The following is a 22,162-nucleotide window of genomic DNA, read 5'->3' on the forward strand; positions in this document are numbered from 1 at the left end:
ATTTAAATCAGCATTACAAGATCTGTGCTGCTCCTCTAGGATCTCAAGTCAACACTTCACTGGATCAAGTGGGAACTCTACTGCAACATAATGAATGTAGATTCTAAGAGAGTTCTGTAAATGAATATTCAATATGTAGAATTTGTAGAATTTTTATTTGCGTATTTTTCTATCAGATTAAATAAACTCGGTGGGGCCACATTATAAAATGTATTCAATATCAGACTGGGTACCGGGGGTGGGGAAAACGATTGTCTACCCAAGGGTCGAGAGTTCACACGACGTTTGACAGAGTACACTCAGCTCTTATGAGTACCCAACTCCAGACTAGGAAAGTAAAGGCTGTTTAGCATAGTGTTGACAACCCGATACCTTCATGTGTTGATGGTATTTGTGTAGGGGGTGGGGGAAGGGGGGTTACACGGCGTAAATTGCGTGGGAGTGGGGCAAGAGGTGGCCAGGAATAGATTGACCCCCATCAGCGGGGGTGGAGGGGTTAAATATCAGATCAAATGTTTACCACAAGAAGCAACCAAGTATTTACCCCAAGTGATATAACAGGAGCATCCAATACTTTTATTCAATGTTTACAGAGGTACAGGACTGATAAATTGTCCTGATCCCTTAGGTCAAGAAAACAGCTCAAAGTACAGGACAGAATATAATGGTTAGGGGCACTGACCGCTTCTATATCGTACTGTTGTTTACCGGACAGTATATAACGGTTAGAGGCACTGACCGCTTCTATATCGTACTGTTGTTTACTGGACAGAATATAGCAGTCAAAGGCACTGGCCGCTTCTATATCGTACTGTTGTTTACTGGACAGAATATAACTGTTAGAGGCACTGACCGCTTCTATATCGTAGTGTTGTTGACCGGATAGAATATAACTGTTAGAGGCACTGACCGCTTCTATATCGTAGTGTTGTTGACCGGATAGAATATAACGGTTAGAGGCACTGGCCGCTTCTATATCGTAGTGTTGTTGACCGGACAGAATATAACGGTTAGAGGCACTGAGCACTTATATATTGTACTGTTGTTTACAAGATAGATTATAACTGTAAAGATCTCAATGCAATAAAAAAGTATTCTATGCATGTTGTTGTGTTAGGTTTTTTTTCAACTGAAAATTCTGTCCCATCCAGTTGACTCGGTTAAAATTATGTTTCGGTTTGTCGAAAATATGTGACAAATTCAACTTAAATAGTTTTAACGCTTAAGCTAACGTGTAGAGGGCACGTCTAAACGCTTAGTTCAAGAAGTTTAACCGAATACTGAGCTGTTCCATTCTATTTGTAGAGGGTACGTCTAAACCTCCAGTCCTCAATAGATCCAACATACTGGGCTGTTCCATTCTATTTGTAGAGGGTACGTCTAAGTCTCGAGAGCTCAATAGATCCAAAACGACTGGGCTGTTCCATTCTATTTGTAGAGGGTACGTCTAAGCCTCGAGAGCTCAATAGATCCAACCGACTGTCTGGGCTTTGACAACGAGTGCGACTTGTGTGGCCGATGTCTGACAAGCCAGGAGGATGAAGATGGCTAGTGGTCTCCGGTGATGACAAGGTCGTGATTGATTGTCTGTTGATTGGTCAGCTGGGCAGGTCTGGTGGGGCGGTGGCTTAGCACTGATGTGGCACTAGTCTGACCTAGAACTGCCTGATCTGACTTAGAACTGACAGATTTATTTATAGCTTGGTAAAGTTAAATTTAGTCAGTGGATTAGCTACAGTGAAGCACGACCTTGATGTTAGATGAATGCTTACAAAAAAAACAAATACTTGCATTTAAATATAGCTACAGTGGGGCAGGACTAAAGAAAAACCTGTATATATAAACTTAGTTTTATGTATTGTGTCTATTACATAGTCAAACTATCTCACTACAAAGTCCTTGAGAACTACCACCAACTCCCTCCCTTGCCGTCCTACTTATATAAGTTCCCAAAACGCATATGCCGATCAACATTGCTATCATTAATTCTTAGTAAGTCTAGTATACTTCAACAGATATTAACAAAACACCCATCCCACCCCCTCTCTCTTTTTTCAACACCAACTTACTTAAACTCAACTCCAAACAACTAACATCATATTCCCATCCAATCCACCCGCCCAAATCTTTAAATAAACACTCACCCCACCCCATTCACTATCCCTGCCCACACAACATCAAGACCTCCCCACTCACACTTTACCTCCACCCCCTCCCTACCACACTAAATATACACATGTTCCGTTTTAATTCTGCTTTAATATATTTGAATTGCCTTCTTTAAAATGTTTTATCAATGTTTGTGGTATCATCTTCTTTCCGTATAAAAAAAATGTCTTTAACCGTAGCTTAAGTAAAATACAAGGAAAACAAATCAGCATTCCGGCCACTGTCTTGTAAAGCTCCTGTACAGTAGAATATTTGTATGGCTTTCTTATAGGGATTTATAACACTCACCAAGCCTGTTAGTAGGAACGACAACGATTTTTCTTTATTTGAGTAGGTGGATTACTCCAAAAAAACGTAAATTAGAATACAACATACATTAGCCTATGTATGTTAATGAAACACAGACTAATTTTTATTTAAAGTTAATTAATTCCAAAAACAAAATTCATTTTTGAGGCAGTCCCAGCCTATAGGACTAGTATAACTCAACAACTAACCTAATGGGTAAATTTTCTATCGGATAAAATTTAGATTAGAACTAACAATATCTAGCAGTTATAACTATGGGGCAAGCAGCGAGGAGCTAGATCTATGTTCAAATACAGTTTGGGACTAGAGAGATATTTAACAATTAACTGGACAAAATGGCCGCTATTCTAAAGTACAAATTACAACTTCCTGGTCGCGTTACCTGGCAACGGTACACAATAGAACCTACGTCATACCAGGCTTTTTCAATTCTAGAACTACTAGGCTACTAGCAGCAGGCGACACGGAAGTAGAGCTCTCCTCCTTTGGAATTAAAGAAATCTATTCCATACTATTTTATAAAAGCAAACAAAAACATTAATTTATCAGGGAAAACCTTGGCCTTCAATGGTTACAAGAAACTGGTCCAATTTTCTGGGACTGTCAGACATTCTCAACTCGTTGCCTTTAAACCCCTGAAGACTTATTTGTGATCTTAGCAGATCTTACGTAAAGTTTAATTGTACAAGAAATTTAAAACAAATATCAAATGTATGATACATTTTAAATTCATAATGGTACCCAAATTATTGATTGGAACTGTCGAAATTTTTCCGTGGCAAAGAAAAGTTTGAGAACCTGTATCATCAGTATGATTCATTCGACCATAAGGATTACAACGATCCCTTTCTCGAATAATCTCTTTATTAACTCAGGATATCGCCGAGACTTGGGATTACTGCAATGATGGATGGGATATGGATAATATCCCGATTCTGGTCGGGGTACTCAGTGCAGATTCACAAAAGGATCGTGACAAAAGAAATGTATTTTACTTTTTGTTTCACTAGAGTTCATTCACGTGTTACTTTTGTTAAAACTGTACATATTCGTTGTTTGTATGTAGGCCTATCGCTAAAATATTACTCTACATGTTATATTAAGTAAAAGTATGGTTGTTGTTTTGTTGTTGTTTTTGTGTATTTGATGTCTTATTTTTCCCTCGTAATGCAGCGCACTCTAGGAAGGGTTTCAGTTTTTATCTTTGTAGATATGTAGGAGAAACGTTGAATTTAGTTTTTAGGGCCTGTGTATCGGAAGCCATAAACTTTAGGACAAAGAATTAAAATAAAAATACTTAAGGAGTGTCATATTTTAAGACGTAAGGCAGAAATAATCAAATGTATTAAAAAATAATAGATTTTGCACTAAATATTTTTCAAGGTTACAATTTTTCTTTTGCTAGGATATTTTTATGCTTTACTTTTTATTGTAAAAAAGTTTTAAACATATAACGTTTCCTGTGCAAAATGCGAAAATGTAATAATAAGATTTATCAAAACAAGCTTCTTTGTGCTCTAAAAAGATATCCGTTTAGTAGAAGTCGGTGAAATTTCGCTCACAAGTTTTGATCCATGACAGCCGTAGCACTAAGGAATCAGTTAAATAAAGCTTGAAAAATATTGAATGCCACTGATAAACTTAATACACCCAGATTTCATTCAACACTTTGTTGGTGCTGATAAACTTAATACATCCAACATTCATTCATCACTTTCTTGAACGAGTAATCTATTTATTTAAAATCAATACCTATTTCCTGAAATGGTTAGAGAAATGCTGTTTTAATAAACTGAATTTATAACTTGATTAGTTACTTCCAAAACACTAAACAGTTCTTTATTCCTACAATCAAGAAAATATTTTACTCGCTTTATCAACTCAAGTTACTCGAGCCCTTTAGCCAAGTTTCCAAACCAAGCCGTGGCTGTAATGTCATACAATAACTCAATCAATAATAACGACATGGATTGTACACTCAAGTATTTTTTTACTTCCACAGCATCAGCTCCCAGCTGTATCTCTGGTCACGTGGTCTCACAGTTATAGCAGCACTAACTCCTGGGTCAGCGTATACAGATTGACCTTAGAGAGACCTGGGACTTCACAAGCCCTGCTCCAAGACGGCTCTTCCATTTCTTGTCACGCCTCCCTATCATTACATCCCTAAACAACGTATGAATAAAATTACCTCCTTGCAACATGAGCTATTCATAAATGTCTGTTCTTTGGTTTTCGTAATCGTGTAACAGACTTTGAAGAAAAGACACGAGTGAGGATATTTTAAGACAACATGGGCGACGGAACGCGTCAAATAAACGACACGGTTCATCCGTTGAGTTTAATATTTTTAAACTTTTCCAACGAGACCACGGCGAAAATTCTCAGCCAGGATGAGTTCCCAACCAACGCTGTACCTGAACATAGAGTGGCTGGTTTAACGGAGATCGTCATCTTCACTGTCATCTTTTTCATCATCGGTGCTGTGGGGATCGTCGGCAACTTCCTGGTCATCTACGCCATTGTGTGTGACCGGAAGATGAGGTCATCGGTTACCAACCTGCTCATCACAAACCTAGCACTGGCTGACCTGGTAAGTTTGTGGGTACGATCTGTGAGTACCATCTGTGGGTACCAACCTGCTCATCACAAACCTAGCACTGGCTGACCTGGTAAGTTTGTGGGTACGATCTGTGAGTACCATCTGTGGGTACCAACCTGCTCATCACAAACCTAGCACTGGCTGATCTGGTAAGTTTGTGGGTACGATATGTGGGTACGATCTTTTAGTACGATCTGTGAGTACGATCTGTGAGTCCAATCTGTGAGTCCAATCTGTGAGGCACACTTATAAGCAAATTTTGATAGAAATCACTTCAATAGAATTGGGTATACGTTTAGTTGCAAGATTTTATCACAAACTAGAATACCCGTCATCCGTTGGATAACTGTGGGTTTCGGGGGTCATCCATCAAAAAACAACACGTCTGTCACTCAGAGGCTTAGCTCAAACTTTTGATGTGCACCCCCCCCCCCCACTCAAACTTTCGATTTGAACCCCCCTCAACCTTTCAATTTACTTTTCCAAACCATTTTTGGTGCCCCATCATATGTCCCCCCCCGCCCCCCCTCCACCCCCCCCCCGCCTCCCCTCCCCCCCCCCGCCTCCCCTCCCACCCCCCCCCCCCCACCCCCCCCTCCTCGCTACGCTACTGCAGTGTCACTTATCGTCACAAAAAACAGACCCCACATTCAAAAATATGTTTTTTATCTTTTAAAAACACCGAAAACAACGATTTCGGACTATCCCTTCATATACTGACGTCACAGGTGACCTACTCAACTCTACTTCACCTGCCCAGTGTCCCGCCAAGTCTCAGACAACATGTTTTTATCGTTTAAAAAACGATTCCAGCCGAGCATGTCTCTGACCACACTATCCCTTCATATGCTAAGGACAAAGAAACAGATGAACCCTACTTCACCTGCCCTGTGCCCCGCGAGGTCCTGATAGTCAACCTTATCATTCACATATAGGGCTTAAGAAAAAATAATTAAAAACGTAAAAAAAATGTTCTATTAGTTTTTATGACACTGACTTTAAAATTTAGCCTTCATTCTCCAAAGCAAATTTTAAAATGCTTTTCTGGCATATCTAGCCCTGGCCACCTATACCATGTTTAAATAATGTGAACACCCGCCATTTTGCTCGTGGTAAACATGGCCTAAAAATGGTATGAAGTCATGCGTCCGGTCCGGACGCCATATTGTTGTTAGCAGCCGACCACGCCTCCAAGTTAGTGAGTAATCCTACTATATCTAGATATAGAACGTAGAAAACAAAAAAATCCCATGTATTCTCGAATTAGATGATCATTGAAGCTAAACAAAGATTTATATAAAATAATTAAGGCCCGAAATAGATTCTAGATGTAGAATTTACATTAATCTAGATCTAGAATTTACATTGAGTCTAGTGACCTAGATCTAGATCTAGGCCCTAGGCTAGATTCTAGATTTATAACTTTCCTTCGACAGCTGATCTTTAGATCTAGAGAAATTTATTGTAAAACTAAATGAAAAAGACAGTTGAAAATTGATATAAGTGTTGGAACGTAATAAATACAGCAAACAGACGTATTGTTAAAGTTATGACCGACAGAAAATTAGATTTAGAACGCGTTAAACTTGTGAATGGGAACACAATTTTCTTCGATAGACGCCGCCATTTTATTGTACTAAAAAGTAAACAAAAACCTGTGACGTCACGGTCCCGCCGAGTCTAGTGGCTTTTCAAATCTTTTTTTAAAAAATGGGTTACTGTACGTATGAATAAATCAATAAATTAATTAACGTCTTTAAATAAATTTGTGATTAACAGTCTGTCTGCATTAAAAAATTATTCTCTACCTACATACTATTTTACAGCTCTCCAGATAGAGTCGAACATATCACAATTTTCGATCGGACAAACAAATAAATATTCAAACATGTAAACAAACTTGACTTTTAGTAGGATAATAAAGATAGAAGATGCACAAACAACCCCCCCCCCCCCCCACCACACACACACAAACAAATCCCCACATAAACAAACAAAAATATTTCTCACAGACCTATGCATAAACCCACACACAAGCAAATCAAATCACAAACACAAACAAATAGAAACACAAACAAACCGAACGCTAACCCAAACCCAAACAAACTTTACTGAACTTGAAACATTTAAACATTATAAAAATACAACTGTACATGTCCGTGTTCAAAGTTAGTCATTATTTTTTATCTCCCGTATGATAGGTAATAATGTTAACGTTTATTTTTTTATTTCATTTTTTAATGTCTTTTTTTCTTTTTTTAAATTTTTGTTTAACCCTCTGTTCAACATTTTATTAACCTAAAAATGGTTAACTGTTTATGTTTAGTTGTTTTAAAAACTAGCTAGGCATAAACAAAAACATATAAATTATTACTAGTTACTTCTAAAACACGAGGTTTTCAGTTCTGGAAATATTTAAAAAAACGTTGAGTTGTTGTTTTTTTTTAATCTTCGATCTCGGCATATCGAAGAAGTTTGTTAAAACACGCTAATGAGTTCCTGAAGAAACCCTAAAGCTTTTTACCCTAATTGTTTTTCCTGAGCTCACTGGTCTTGCGTGAGTGGCTAGCGAGTGTAATTAAAGTACCGGCCCTATAAACAGACCAGTGTCCAGCACTCAAGGTCTGGAATATCAGGAGAGGCCTCCACGCGCTGAAATATTTCCAGACGTTAGAACCACCACGTCAGATAGTAGGGCGGTTTCAGGACAGCGGCAAATTAGTTTTGGAAAACATTGTTATATTAGGTTAAAGGGGGACACGGTGTAGCATTAGGTTAAGAACGGGTGGGGTGGGGGCACTAGGTTACAGGAGGGGGGGGGGCACGGTATAGCATTAGGTGAGAGACAAGGGTGGGGTGGTACTACATTAGGTGAGAGACGGGGGTGGGGTGGTATAGCTTTAGGCGAGAGATGGGGTGGGGTGATGTACGACATTAGGTGAGAGAAGGGGATGGGGTGGTATAGCATTAGGTGTGAGAAGGGGTGGGGTGGTATAGCATTAGGTGTGAGAAGGGGGTGGGGGTGGTACTACATTAGGTCTGAGATGGGGGTGGGGGTGGTACAGCATTAGGTGAGAGAAGGGGTGAGGGTGGTACTACATTAGGCCTGAGGCTCATGTAGATGGACACGTGTAAATCAGATTGTGTTCCCATCTTGTGTTTGATGACTTCCAGTACCAAAATACTAGCAGACGTTCCTCTCCATGCTCAACTTTTTAACCCTTTCTACACTGTACTCTTTCCTTCTTTAGCCCCACCTCCACTTCTGTACTATCACCCCTTTAACCCTAACGTCCCTGTACTCTCACCCCTTTAACCCTAACTTCCCTGTACTTGTCACTCTTAACCCTTACTTCTCTGTATTCCGCACCCTTTAACTATATTTCCTCTCTCAGAAAATAGCTCTCTCTCTCTCTCTCTCTCCCCCTCTCTCTCTCTCTCACTCACTCTGTCTCTCTCAAATTCGTATTTAGCCGACTTGAACGAATGTTCTCTTGAAAAATGTCACCTTAAAAATGTCCGCTTTAAGAAATGTCCACATGAACGAAACGACCTGGAACAAATGTCCACTTGACCTCCGCAAGACCGTGGGAGCAGGACACGTGTAAACAAAAATCTGCGCGTGACAATTGTGTCATGTGACAAGAAACACTCACCAGTCACGGCTGAGATTTTTGTTTTCCTGTTTATTCGCGTTGCCATGGCGACCTCAAGCTTTTTGTGGTTGAAAAAGCTACACGGGAAATTAAAAACAATTCCTATTTCAGACGACCGTTCTTTTGCTTCAGAAAACATTTGCTCTTGTCATCAGGCAATTGTTCATTATTTGAAAAGTAAAAAAAAAAATTAAATTCACAAATATTTCTTTCTAGTTCGCTTTATTTTTATAAAACCATTTCATGATAAACAGTTTTAGCGAGATTTCCGTTAAATTAAAAGAATGAAGTTTATGTATTTTTCTATTTAATCTAAATTTGTAATAATGTCTAATTCAGTTCTAATACAATAATCACTGAGGGGTAACATAAAGAGGCATTATTGTACAAACGAGACTTTACAAACAGATCTATCAAATGAGATTTACTTTCATGTGAAACAGTTTTTATCAAATGGCTAAAACTCAACAAATTGTTTACTATAATCCAAGTTAAGATGACATACTGGAAATACGTGTGGTCGAATTATCGATTGCAAACTCGAAAGCCTCAAGTTCGTATCCAGGATTTGAAGCTGTCGAACGCACCAACCCACCCAGCTGTGATAGTTACCCGAGTTACGTTAGAGAAAGTTAAGGCAGTTGGGCATCTTACAGACTCATCTGCCGAGGTCACAGAAATAGATGAACTCTACTTCATCCGGAAGTTTAACTTTACATCTGTTATCTGGTTGGTTGGTAGAGCGCACGAATGCTTCCCTGAAATTCTCGAGTTTGGAACCTGGACTCGAGTCTGTACAATGTTGTCTAAGTCTACCAAAATCTAACGTTAAGGAAAACTAAGGCGGCTGGGTATAGTACTGATCACGTAATTCTTTATATGCCGAGGTCATTGAAACAGATGAACTCTACTTTAACTGCCCAACTAACGGGTGAAGAACCAACAAAAGTGTGCTGATGTCTCAGACTTAGGTATTGCCAGAAGTTTTTTTCGCATGAGCAAAAGGGCTAATTTATTTTATTTGTACACATTTGTCTTAGCTTTGTTCTGATGTTTTTGTACGTCTATCAATTTTATTTTTTATGCCTGTCTCGCATTAAAGCAAAAAATATCGAGACGATCTTTTCTTTTGTTCTGCCCCTAAAATTTTTGTCGCTCAGTAAACAATATTTTCAAAGATACACAATTACCTCATCTCCAGAATACCTCATCTCCAGAATACCTCATCTCCACAATTACCCATCTCCACAATATCTCATCTCCACAATAGGTCATCTCCACGACACCTCATCTCCACAATTACCCATCTCCACAATTATCTCATCTCCACAATTAGCTCATCTCCACAATTACCTATCTCCACAATTATCTCATCTCCACAATACCTCATCTCACATTTACCACATCTCACCAGAAGTATTTGTGTTGTACAGCTTTGCTTAATCCACCTGATTAAGGATTTAAGCAAGTAACGCCTATTCACCAGATTATCATGATAATTGTGATCTCTTTACCCATTCTCTAATTCGCCAGATTATCAAAAAAAAAAATCGGGGTCACATCAACCATTGATTCTAATTCACCATATTATCATATCAGTGACCCTCATTAACGATTATTGCTAACTCACCAGATTATCGCGATACTTATGATCACAGTAATCAACGTATTATTCACATATTATCATGATATTCGGGACCCCATTAACCATTAACATCAACTTTAATTCACCAGACTATCATGATACTCGTGATCCCAGTAATTTATGTATTATTCACCAGATTATCATGATATTCGGGACCCCATTAACCATTAACATCAACTTTAATTCACCAGACTATCATGATACTCGTGATCCCAGTAATTTATGTATTATTCACCAGATTATCATGATATTCGGGATCCCATTAACCATTAACATCAACTCTAATTCACCAGACTATCATGATACTCGTGATCCCACTAATCCCTGTATTATCCACCAGATTATCATGATATTCGGAATCCCCTAATCCCTGTATAATTCACCAGATTATCATGATATTCGGGATCCCCTAATCCCTGTATAATTCACCAGATTATCATGATATTCGGGATCCCCTAATCCCTGTATAATTCACCAGATTATCATGATACTCGTGATACTCGTGATCCCATTAATCCCTGTATTATCCACCAGATTATCATAATTGTTCTCATTAACCAATCTCTAATTCACCAGATTATCATGATACTTATGATCCCACTAATCTATGTATAATTCACCAGATTATCGTGCTACTTGTGATCCCACTAATCCCTGTATTATCCACCAGATTATCATGATACTCATGTTCCCACTAATCCCTGTATAATCCACCAGATTATCATGATATTCGGGATTCCAGAGATCATCCAATTCATGTTAAACCGAGGTTGGATCCTGGAGTCTCTGCTGTGTAAGGCGAACCGCTTCATCCTGGTGGTCTCGCTGTATGCCTCCGTCATGACCCTCGTATCCATTTGTATTGAAAGGTCAGTACTCTCATCACTCCTGGCCCTTCATTAGCGGAGAGTTTAATTATTTTTTTTATTTGCAAGCCAGTTCTTTATTTTACTGTGCATTTTAAAAATAATGAGACCCATGTTGGCAGTGACAAATTGTCTTTTCTTAAATACATTGGCATAGTCTACGATTTCATTTCTCCTTACTTACACCGTCATCGTCTATATGCACCTACAGAGCCTTTTTAGCCATGCTTATATCGTCCACTAAGATACATCAGTCTGTTTCTCGTCTCTATAGGTGCATCCGTATAGTCTACTAGCTTTAACTTACCTCCATAGGTACATCGGTATCACCCACTAATGTTACCTGCCCTTATCTCCTAAGCTACATTGTTATCGTCCACTAGCTATACCTTATCTCCTTAGTTATATCGGTATCGTCCACTAACTTCACTAGTCTCTTCTCTCTCTCTAGGTAGATTGGTATCGTCCATTAGCTTTACTAGTCTCTTCTCTCTATCTCTAGGTAGATCGGCATCGTCCACTAGCTTTATCTTATCTCCTTAGTTATATCGGTATCGTCCACTAACCTCACTAGTCTCTTCTCTCTCTAGGTAGATCGGTATCGTCCACTAGCTTTATCTTATCTCCTTAGTTATATCGGTATCGTCCATTAACGTCACTAGTATCTTGCCTCCATAGATATATCGGTATCGTCCACTAACGTCACTAGTCCCTTGTCTCCACAGATACATCGGTATTGTCCACTAACTTTACTAGTATCTTGTCTCCACAGATATATCGGTATCGTCCACCCCATCAAGGCCCACATCCTGTGTAGCAGGGCCCGTGTGGCTGTGGTGGTGGCGTGTATCTGGCCCCTCTCTCTGGCCGCGGGGACGCCGACGCTGCTCTTTAATGAGATGGAGGAGGGGAGCAGGGGAACGAAGGTTAGCAGTTTATTTTGTTTATACTCGTCATCCTCATACACCTCAATCAAATACACACCATCAACATACACCCCATCCACATACACCCCATCCTCATACACCCCATCCTCATACACCCCATTCTCATACACCCCATTCTCATACACCTCATACACCCCATCCTCATGCACCCCTTCATCATAAACCCCATCTTCATACACCACATACACACCATCCTCAGTTTCCTTATACACCCCATCCTCAAACACCCCATCCTCATACACCCCATCCTCATACACCCCATCCACATACACCCCATACTCATACACCCCATCCACATACACCCCATTCTCATACACCCCATTCTCATACACCTCATACACCCCATGCTCATGCACCCCTTCATCATAAACCCCATCTTCATACACCACATACACACCATCCTCAGTTTCCTTATACACCCCATCCTCATACACCCCATCCTCATACACCCCATCCTCATACACCCCATCCACATACACCCCATCCACATACACCCCATCCCCATACACTCATCCTCATACATCCACATACACCCCATCCACATACACCCCAGCCCCATACACTCATCCTCATACACCCCATCCACATACACCCCATCCACATACACCCCATCTTCATACACCCCATCCTCATACACCCCATCCCAATACACTCATCCTCATACACCCCATCCACATACACCCCATCCCCATCCACATACACCCCATCCTCATACACCCCATCCTCATACACCCCATCCTCATACACCCCATCCTTATACACCCCATCTTCATACACTCATCCTCATAAACCCCTTACTCATACACCCCATCCCCATACACTCATCCTCATACACCCCATCCACATACACCCCATCCCCATACACTCATCCTCATAAACCCCTTACTCATACACCCCATCCACATACCCCATCCTCATACACCCAATCCTCATGCACCCCATCCACATACCCCATCCTCATACACCCCATCCACATACACCCCATCCTCATACACCCCATCCTCATACACCCCATCCTCATACACCCCATCCTCATACACCCCATCCTCATACACCCCATCCACATACACCCCATCACCATACACTCATCCTCATACACCCCATCCTCATACACACCATCCCCATACACTCATCCTCATACACCCCATCCTCATAACCCCATCCACATACACCCCATCCTCATACACCCCATCCTCATACACCCCATCCTCATACACCCCATCCACATACACCCCATCACCATACACTCATCCTCATACACCCCATCCACATACACACCATCCTCAGTTTCCTTATACACCCCATCCTCATACACCCCATCCTCATACACCCCATCCTCATACACCCCATCCACATACACCCCATCCACATACACCCCATCCCCATACACTCATCCTCATACATCCACATACACACCATCCTCAGTTTCCTTATACACCCCATCCTCATACACCCCATCCTCATACACCCCATCCACATACACCCCATCCACATACACCCCATCCTCATACACCCCATCCCCATACACTCATCCTCATACACCCCATCCTCATACACCCCATCCTCATACACCCCATCCACATACACCCCATCACCATACACTCATCCTCATACACCCCATCCTCATAAACCCCATCCACATACACCCCATCCTCATACACCCCATCCACATACACCTCATCCTCATACACCCCATCCTCATACACCCCATCCTCATACACCCCATCCTCATACACTCATCCTCATACACCCCATCCTCATACACCCCATCCTCATACACCCCATCCTCATACACCCCATCCCAATACACTCATCCTCATACACCCCATCCTCATAACCCCATCCACATACACCCCATCCTCATACACCCCATCCACATACACCTCATCCTCATACACCCCATCCTCATACACTCATCCTCATACACCCCATCCTCATACACCCCATCCTCATACACCCCATCCTCATACACCCCATCCCAATACACTCATCCTCATACACCCCATCCTCATAACCCCATCCACATACACCCCATCCTCATACACCCCATCTTCATACACCCCATCTTCATACACCCTATCCTCATACACCCCATCCACATACACCCCATCTTCATACACCCCATCCTCATACACCACATCCCCATACACTCATCCTCATACACCCCATCCACATACACCCCATCCACATACACCCCATAAAACATACACCCCATCCTCATACACCCCATCCACATACACCACATCCCCATACACTCATCCTCATACACCCCATCCACATACACCCCATCCACATACACCCCATAAAACATACACCCCATCCTCATACACCCCATCCTCATACACCCCATCCCCATACACTCATCCTCATACACCCCATCCTCATACACCCCATCCACATACACCCCATCCGCATACACCCCATCCACATACACCCCATCCTCATGCACCCCTTCCTCATACACCCCATCCTCATACACCCCATCTTCATACACCCCATCTTCATACACCCCATCTTCATACACCCCATAAAACATACACCCCATCCTCATACACCCCATCCACATACACCCCATCCACATACACCCCATCCGCATACACCCCATCCACATACACCCCATCCTCATGCACCCCTTCCTCATACACCCCATCCTCATACACCCCATCTTCATACACCCCATCTTCATACACCCCATCCACATACACCCCATAAAACATACACCCCATCCTCATACACCCCATCCACATACACCCCATCCACATACACCCCATCCTCATACACCCCATCCTCATACACCCCATCCTCATACACCCCATCCTCATACACCCCATCCTCATACACTCATCCTCATACACCCCATCCTCATACACTCATCCTCATACACCCCATCCTCATACACTCATCCTCATACACCCCATCCTCATACACTCATCCTCATACACCCCATCCTCATACACCCCATCCTCATACACCCCATCCTCATACACCCCATCCCAATACACTCATCCTCATACACCCCATCCTCATACACCCCATCCTCATACACTCATCCTCATACACCCCATCCTCATGCACCCCTTCCTCATACACCCCATCCTCATACACTCATCCTCATACACCCCATCCCCATACACCCCATCCTCATGCACCCCTTCCTCATACACCCCATCCTCATACACTCATCCTCATACACCCCATCCCCATACACCCCATCCTCATACACCCCATCCACATACACCCCATCCCCATACACCCCATCCTCATACACCCCATCCCCATACACCCCATCCTCATACACCCCATCCTCATACACCCCATCCCCATACACCCCATCCTCATACACTCATCCTCATACACCCCATCCCCATACACTCATCCTCATACACCCCATCCCCATACACTCATCCTCATACACCCCATCCTCATACACTCATCCTCATACACCCCATCCTCATGCACCCCTTCCTCATACACCCCATCCTCATACACCCCATCCTCATACACCCCATCTTCATAGACCCCATCTTCATACACCCCATCCCCATACACTCATCCTCATACACCCCATCCTCATACACCCCATCCTCATACACCCCATCCTCATACACCCCATCCTCATACACCCCATCCTCATACACCCCATCTTCATACACCCCATCTTCATACACCCCATCCCCATACACTCATCCTCATACACCCCATCCGCATACACCCCATCCACATACACCCCATCCTCATGCACCCCTTCCTCATACACCCCATCCTCATACACCCCATCCTCATACACCCTATCCTCATACACCCCATCTTCATACACCCCATCTTCATACACCCCATCCTCATAGACCTTATCTTACAGTTCAGTTACAAGTGTACGTTTTCACCAGTGGCGGAACTAGAAAAAAAGGGCCACCCCGCAAAAAACATTTTTGGGCCCCCCCCCCCCATATATATATATATATATATATATATATATATACATATATACAAACACAAAATACGAACATATGCTACTCATTGCTGGCCTGTTCGGGTTTAGATTTTTTTTTTAAATTCTATTAAAACAAAATACAACATCATGTCATGTGTGTAAGTGCTTCAGTGTGTTTTGTGAAAATCAGCTTTACTTTATCTGTGCCATGAGGCTACAAGACCACATAACCTCCAGTCGACCAAAAGAATATAAAACATGAAAGCTTTGTAGAAGAAATGGTGTCTCGCGTTATGATTATTTTTATGTTTTTCGGTATTTATTTTATTAATTTTAAATACATTTTCTTTTTATACAATGTCATTCTTTAGTAAATATTTTATAAAAAAATAATAATTAAGAGAAGTAGGTAGTAATTGCTTTTTAATTTGTTTAGTACAAGTCTATTAAAAGGAGCTTATGAGCACCCCTATTTGACTATTTAAAAAGAGAAATAAGTCATGGAAGTGGTTTGAACGTTTGCTTATCTTTGCTTAGTTAAATTGTAAGAGAAAGAGGACTCGGCTTTCACAGTGGTTTAAAATCAAGGGAAAAAGAATATACAAGCGCGTGGGGGTGATGTCTATAGAATAAAGATAATCCAACCGCAGCTACGGTAATCATTTTGCAAAACAACCATCAAGTCAAAAATGCAAGAAAGTTAATTTTTTTTTAACTTTAAAAAAATTATTATGTTCGGCTGTGGGTCCCTAAATGGCGTGCCCCCCCCCCCCCCCCCGCATTTCGGGGTCTGGCGGCACTGTAGTTCCGCCCCTGGTTTTCACATGTGTGAGCGAAATAACACATTTTAAGCGTCTTTTAAGATTTTATACAGCAAGTTCAACAATCAGTAGATTTGATTGACACATTTACCTGTACCAGTACCAGGCCAATTTTTACCTGTCGCGTGTAACGGGCAGATTTTACCTGTTATAATACTAGACATATTTTAACTGTAACAGTACCAAACAGACAATTGGGTTATACATAGCTCCAACCGGGCGTGTTTTTCAAGTAGTAAAATACATTTATCGAGACATTGCTCCCTTCACGGGTCTATAAGAATTTAGTGTGTGTTAACTAGCAGGACAAGTTTTAAGCGTGATCTAAAGTTTAGCATTGGTGTAACGTAAGAAACCAACCTGATCCTCCAATGAAAATTCGTGTGCAATCGACAAGGCTTCAATTATGGAAACCTCTCTCTCCATCCCTCTCAGTTTCAGGAAAAATTCGTGCCATGTCGAAATAAATACCCCCCCCCCTCGTATTACTGCAATAATACATAGAGCCCTACCCCACGTTTGTTTGAACACGTCACACAAAAATATAAATGACGTCATTGACAAAAAACCATTCCCCTCCCTGAAGAAAAGCCATGGCGTAGAGAAGCCACAATGATTACACTTTCATGCCCAGGGCCGTCCTTGTCCTATTTGTTGTCCAGATCCTCAGGGGAGGCATGCGTGTCACGGTGACCTAGAACTTGCTGGAAGTTTTTAACGTGGGACACGAATCCTGAGACACGGGACAAATTAATATAGACACGGGGACAAATTAATATAGACACAGGGACAAATTAATATAGACACGGGGACAAATTAATATAGACACGGGGACAAATTAATATAGACACGGGGACAAATTAATATAGACACGGGGACAAATTAATATAGACACGGGGACAAATTAATATAGACACGGGGACAAATTAATATAGACACGGGGACAAATTAATATAGACACGGGGACAAATTAATATAGACACGGGGACAAATTAATATAGACACGGGGACAAATTAATATAGACATGGGGACAAATTAATATAGACATGGGGACAAATTAATATAGACATGGGGACAAATTAATATAGACACAAGCAAAAATATAAACGGTGGCAAATTGCCAAAGATTCTTGACACCAAGACATTTTTACACATGACATTTGATGCGTGACACTTGACATAAGAAACGACATTTGACTTAAGACCCTTTACAAAAGACAGTTGACACAAGATACTTGACCTTTGACTCTTGACACAAAGACACGTTAACATGTGACATAAGACACTTGACACACAGACCATTGATACAAAGACAGTTGATACAAGATACTTGATACAAGACACTTGATATAAGACATTTTACAAAAGACACTTAACACAAGATATTGGACACAAAGACTTTTGACCCATAGTCAGGTTGACATGAAGATGAAAATATCGCGCGTTTAGAACCATACCTAGCCACCGTTAGTTTCCAAGAAATGACGGATCAAATTGCATACACATGGAGCCCTTTTCTATAGACAAAACTTCAAACTAGAGGTTTGGAACTCAAGGCCTATAGTATGTAATCTAGCGCTCTACCGTTTGACTTTAGACTGTTACATCAAAACTTACCAAATACATCATTTCACAACAACATGTACGTCACCCCCACCACACCACACCCCACTTTTAAAATATTCAAAAGGTTAAATGTCAAACTGTGAAAGATTATTTATGTTCTCTGACGTCAGACCCATTCGACTTGGCACTCTCACGATCCATTAAACTAAATTGCAATTACGCCCCGTAGTTACCTCATCCGCTGGTCAAAGTGGTTTAATAATTCATATCTGGTCTCCGCAGGTGAAATTATGCCACATCAGGTTCCCCAGAAAGCCGTTTGACTACTTTCTTGTGTTCAAGTATATCGAGTTCGTCATCTTCTATGTGGTGCCACTCATTATACAGATCACGTTGTATGCCAAGGTCTCAACACAGCTGTTTAATGCTTCAGACAAGTTGCGTAGGTGAGATGGTGTGTGGGGGATGGGTGGGATGGTGGGGGTGAGTTGGTGGGTGGGGGATGGGTGGGCTGGTGGGGGTGAGTTGGTGGGTGGGGGACGGGTGGGGGATGGGTGGGCTGATGGGGGTGAGTTGGTGGGTGGGGGATGGGTGGGCTGGTGGGGGTGGGTGGGTTTGGTGGGGGATGGGTGGGCTGGTGGGGGTGGGTGGGTTTGGTGGGGGATGGGTGGGTTGGTGGGTCGGTGAATTGTTGGGTGGGATGGTGGGTGGGTTGGCGGGGGATGGGTGGAATGGTGAGGGAAGGTGGGGATGGGTGGGTTGGTGAGTGGTTGGTGAGTGGTTGGTGGGGATGGTTGGGTTGGTCAGTGGTTGGTGGGATGGGTGGGTGGGTTGGTGAGTGGGTGAAGGGGATGAGGCAGGGTTGGTGGCTGGGATGGTGGTGGTGGGTGAGATGGTAAAAGCCTGATTTGCTGTAAAGATGTTGGAACGATGCAAATTAAAAGACTTTTAGGTATTCCATTATGGAATGTAAATACAATCTAGCTCTTTTTTGACACAGTTTGCACGGGTGAAATAGAAGGTAATGCATTGGAGGTGGGGGGGGGGAGTGACGGGGGTTAGTAGAAAGGACGAAATTGAAAGGTAGATATAGAAGTAAGGTGGGGATCGGTATGCGGTGAACTGATATGAGAGATAAGTGATAGGGTGGGGGTGTGATTTTTATAAATTTAATAACGGCTGTGAGCGCTAGATTTCTTTTCTAGCTGTAGAGAAAACGAAACTAAAACTAAATATCTGGGGGGAGTGAAACGGGAATTACATTAGTGGTGTGTAAGATAGATGAGACGCGGATGATTGTTGAGACACAATCAATCAAGCTCCCACCGACAGTTCACTTAGTGACGGCAGGTTAGTGCACCCACATCCCATCCAGGTGAGATGTCTGTGATGTATGGCACCTGAGTAGCACTAACTCACATTGACACCTGCCTGTGATTTAATGACTCACTTCCTCAATGTGTGAACACCTTCAAGCACACAGCTCATCTAGGCTGTGGTTATGTTTCCGTTTGAGCTCGTTATGCGACAGTAATAGCTTCCGACTGGTGTATCGTAGTCTATTTAATGATTTATTATATGATTTTTCACAGTAATTAAAACGGGAGTGATCTCCCTTAAACTTTCTCGAATAACCTTAGATAACACTAATGGGGATGGCAACTCCAGTGCAAGTCGGAATAAAGACACTTTTTTTTAAAAATCCATTTTCAAATAATTAATTTTTTAAAAAATAGAATATAATCTTGTTGAAAAAGGAATTGCGCACCAAATGAACAGTGTACAAAAGAGTAAAAAGGCACCTTCTATGAAAAGGAGGTTTGACTAAAAGTAGATTTGGATATAATCGTTAAGTGCAATGTATAGTTTGCTAACAGATAGTTTACCTGAAATGACACAAACATTACTGATAGACTGCCATGACATACAGTGACAAATTGACGTGACACCGCATACTGACATGACACACCACTGACAGACTGACATACCACTGGCAGACTGACATGACACAACAGACATGACATACCAGTGACATGACACCACAGACACGACACACCACTAACATGATGACCCTTCTCTCAACCACAGAGAACGTGCCAGCGATGCGCTGCTGGCGCGCAAAGGTGTTGTGAAGATGTTGATGATGAGTGTGGTGGTGTATTTCCTGAGCTACTCCCCTCAACACGTCTTGCTCGTCTACCGTTCATTCAAGCATAACGACTTCCATGATATGTGGACGTTAAATGTGAGTTGAATTTCCGGCGTTAAACTATTAAACCTACACCAGTATCACAAATCTCACCAAATCTCCCACCGTATCACCAACCTCCCTAAACCTATAACCTGTCACAAACTGCTCCAAACCTACCACTGTATCACCTAACTTCCCAAACCTACCACTGTATCACCTAACTTCCCAAACGAACGACCGTATTACCAACCTCCCCAAACATAGTACCTTATCTGCGTACGACTGTATCCCCAAGCCTAAGACTTTATCAACAACCTCCAACAACCTACCACAACCTCCCACAACCTACCACCAGCCATCCGCAGTCTACCACCAACTTTCCACAGCCTACCACAACCTCCCACAACCTACCAACAACCTCCCACAACCTAGCATTCACATCCCACAACCTGCCACAACCTCCCACAACCTGCCACGAACCTCCCACAACCTATTACAACCTACCACCAACAGCTCACAACCTCCCACAACCTATTACAACCTACCACCAACAGCTCACAACCTCCCACAACCTACCATTAACCTCCCACAACCTACCACCAATCTCCCACAACCTCCCACAACCTAGCATTAACATCCCACAACCTGCAACAAACTCCCACAACATAGCATTAACCTCCCACAACCTGCCACAACCTCCCATAACCTCATACCAACCTCCCACAACCTACGATAAACCTCCCACAACCTAGCATTAACCTCCCACAACCTACCACCAATCTCCCACAACCTCCCACAACCTAGCATTAACATCCCACAACCTGCAACAAACTCCCACAACATAGCATTAACCTCCCACAACCTGCCACCAACCTCCCACAACCTCCTACCAACCTCCCACAACCTACCATCAACCTCCCGCAACCTACCATTAACCTCATACCAACCTCCCACAACCTACCACCAACCTCCTACAACCTACCACAACCTTCCGCTAAACTACCACCCTCCCACAACCTACCACAACCTTCCACCAACCTCCCACCACCTACCACAACCTACCACAACCTCTCACAACCTACCACCAACCTCCGAAAACCTACCCACAACCTCCCACAACCTACCACCAACCTCCCACAACCTACCACCAACCAACCTACCACCAACCAACCTACCACCAACCAACCTACCACCAACCTCCCACAACCTACCACCAACCTCCCACAACCTACCACCAACCTACCACCAACCTCCCACAACCTACCACCAACCTCCCACAACCTACCACCAACCTCCCACAACCTCCTACCAACCTCCCACAACCTACCACCAACCTCCCACAACCTACCACCAACCAACCTACCACCAACCAACCTACCACCAACCAACCTACCACCAACCTCCCACAACCTACCACCAACCTCCCACAACCTACCACCAACCTACCACCAACCTCCC

General features: G+C 42.5%; 1 protein-coding gene across 1 annotated transcript in view; it reads left to right on the top strand.

Annotated features, from left to right (window-relative positions):
• LOC131946557 (neuropeptide receptor 15) overlaps positions 1 to 22,162 on the top strand; it is a 37,177-nt gene that overhangs the window by 13,633 nt on the left and 1,382 nt on the right. Inside the window, exons 2-6 of the mRNA XM_059307408.1 lie at positions 4,481 to 5,071; positions 11,099 to 11,250; positions 12,020 to 12,173; positions 18,796 to 18,959; positions 20,602 to 20,758. Of these exons, the coding sequence (XP_059163391.1) occupies positions 4,772 to 5,071; positions 11,099 to 11,250; positions 12,020 to 12,173; positions 18,796 to 18,959; positions 20,602 to 20,758 (927 nt within the window). The 5' untranslated portion in view covers positions 4,481 to 4,771. The remainder of the gene's footprint in view (positions 1 to 4,480; positions 5,072 to 11,098; positions 11,251 to 12,019; positions 12,174 to 18,795; positions 18,960 to 20,601; positions 20,759 to 22,162) is intronic.

This window comes from Physella acuta, unplaced genomic scaffold (genome assembly GCF_028476545.2).
Source record: "Physella acuta isolate Inbredline_101_S28 unplaced genomic scaffold, ASM2847654v3 ptg000562l, whole genome shotgun sequence".
Lineage (NCBI taxonomy): Eukaryota > Metazoa > Mollusca > Gastropoda > Physidae > Physella > Physella acuta.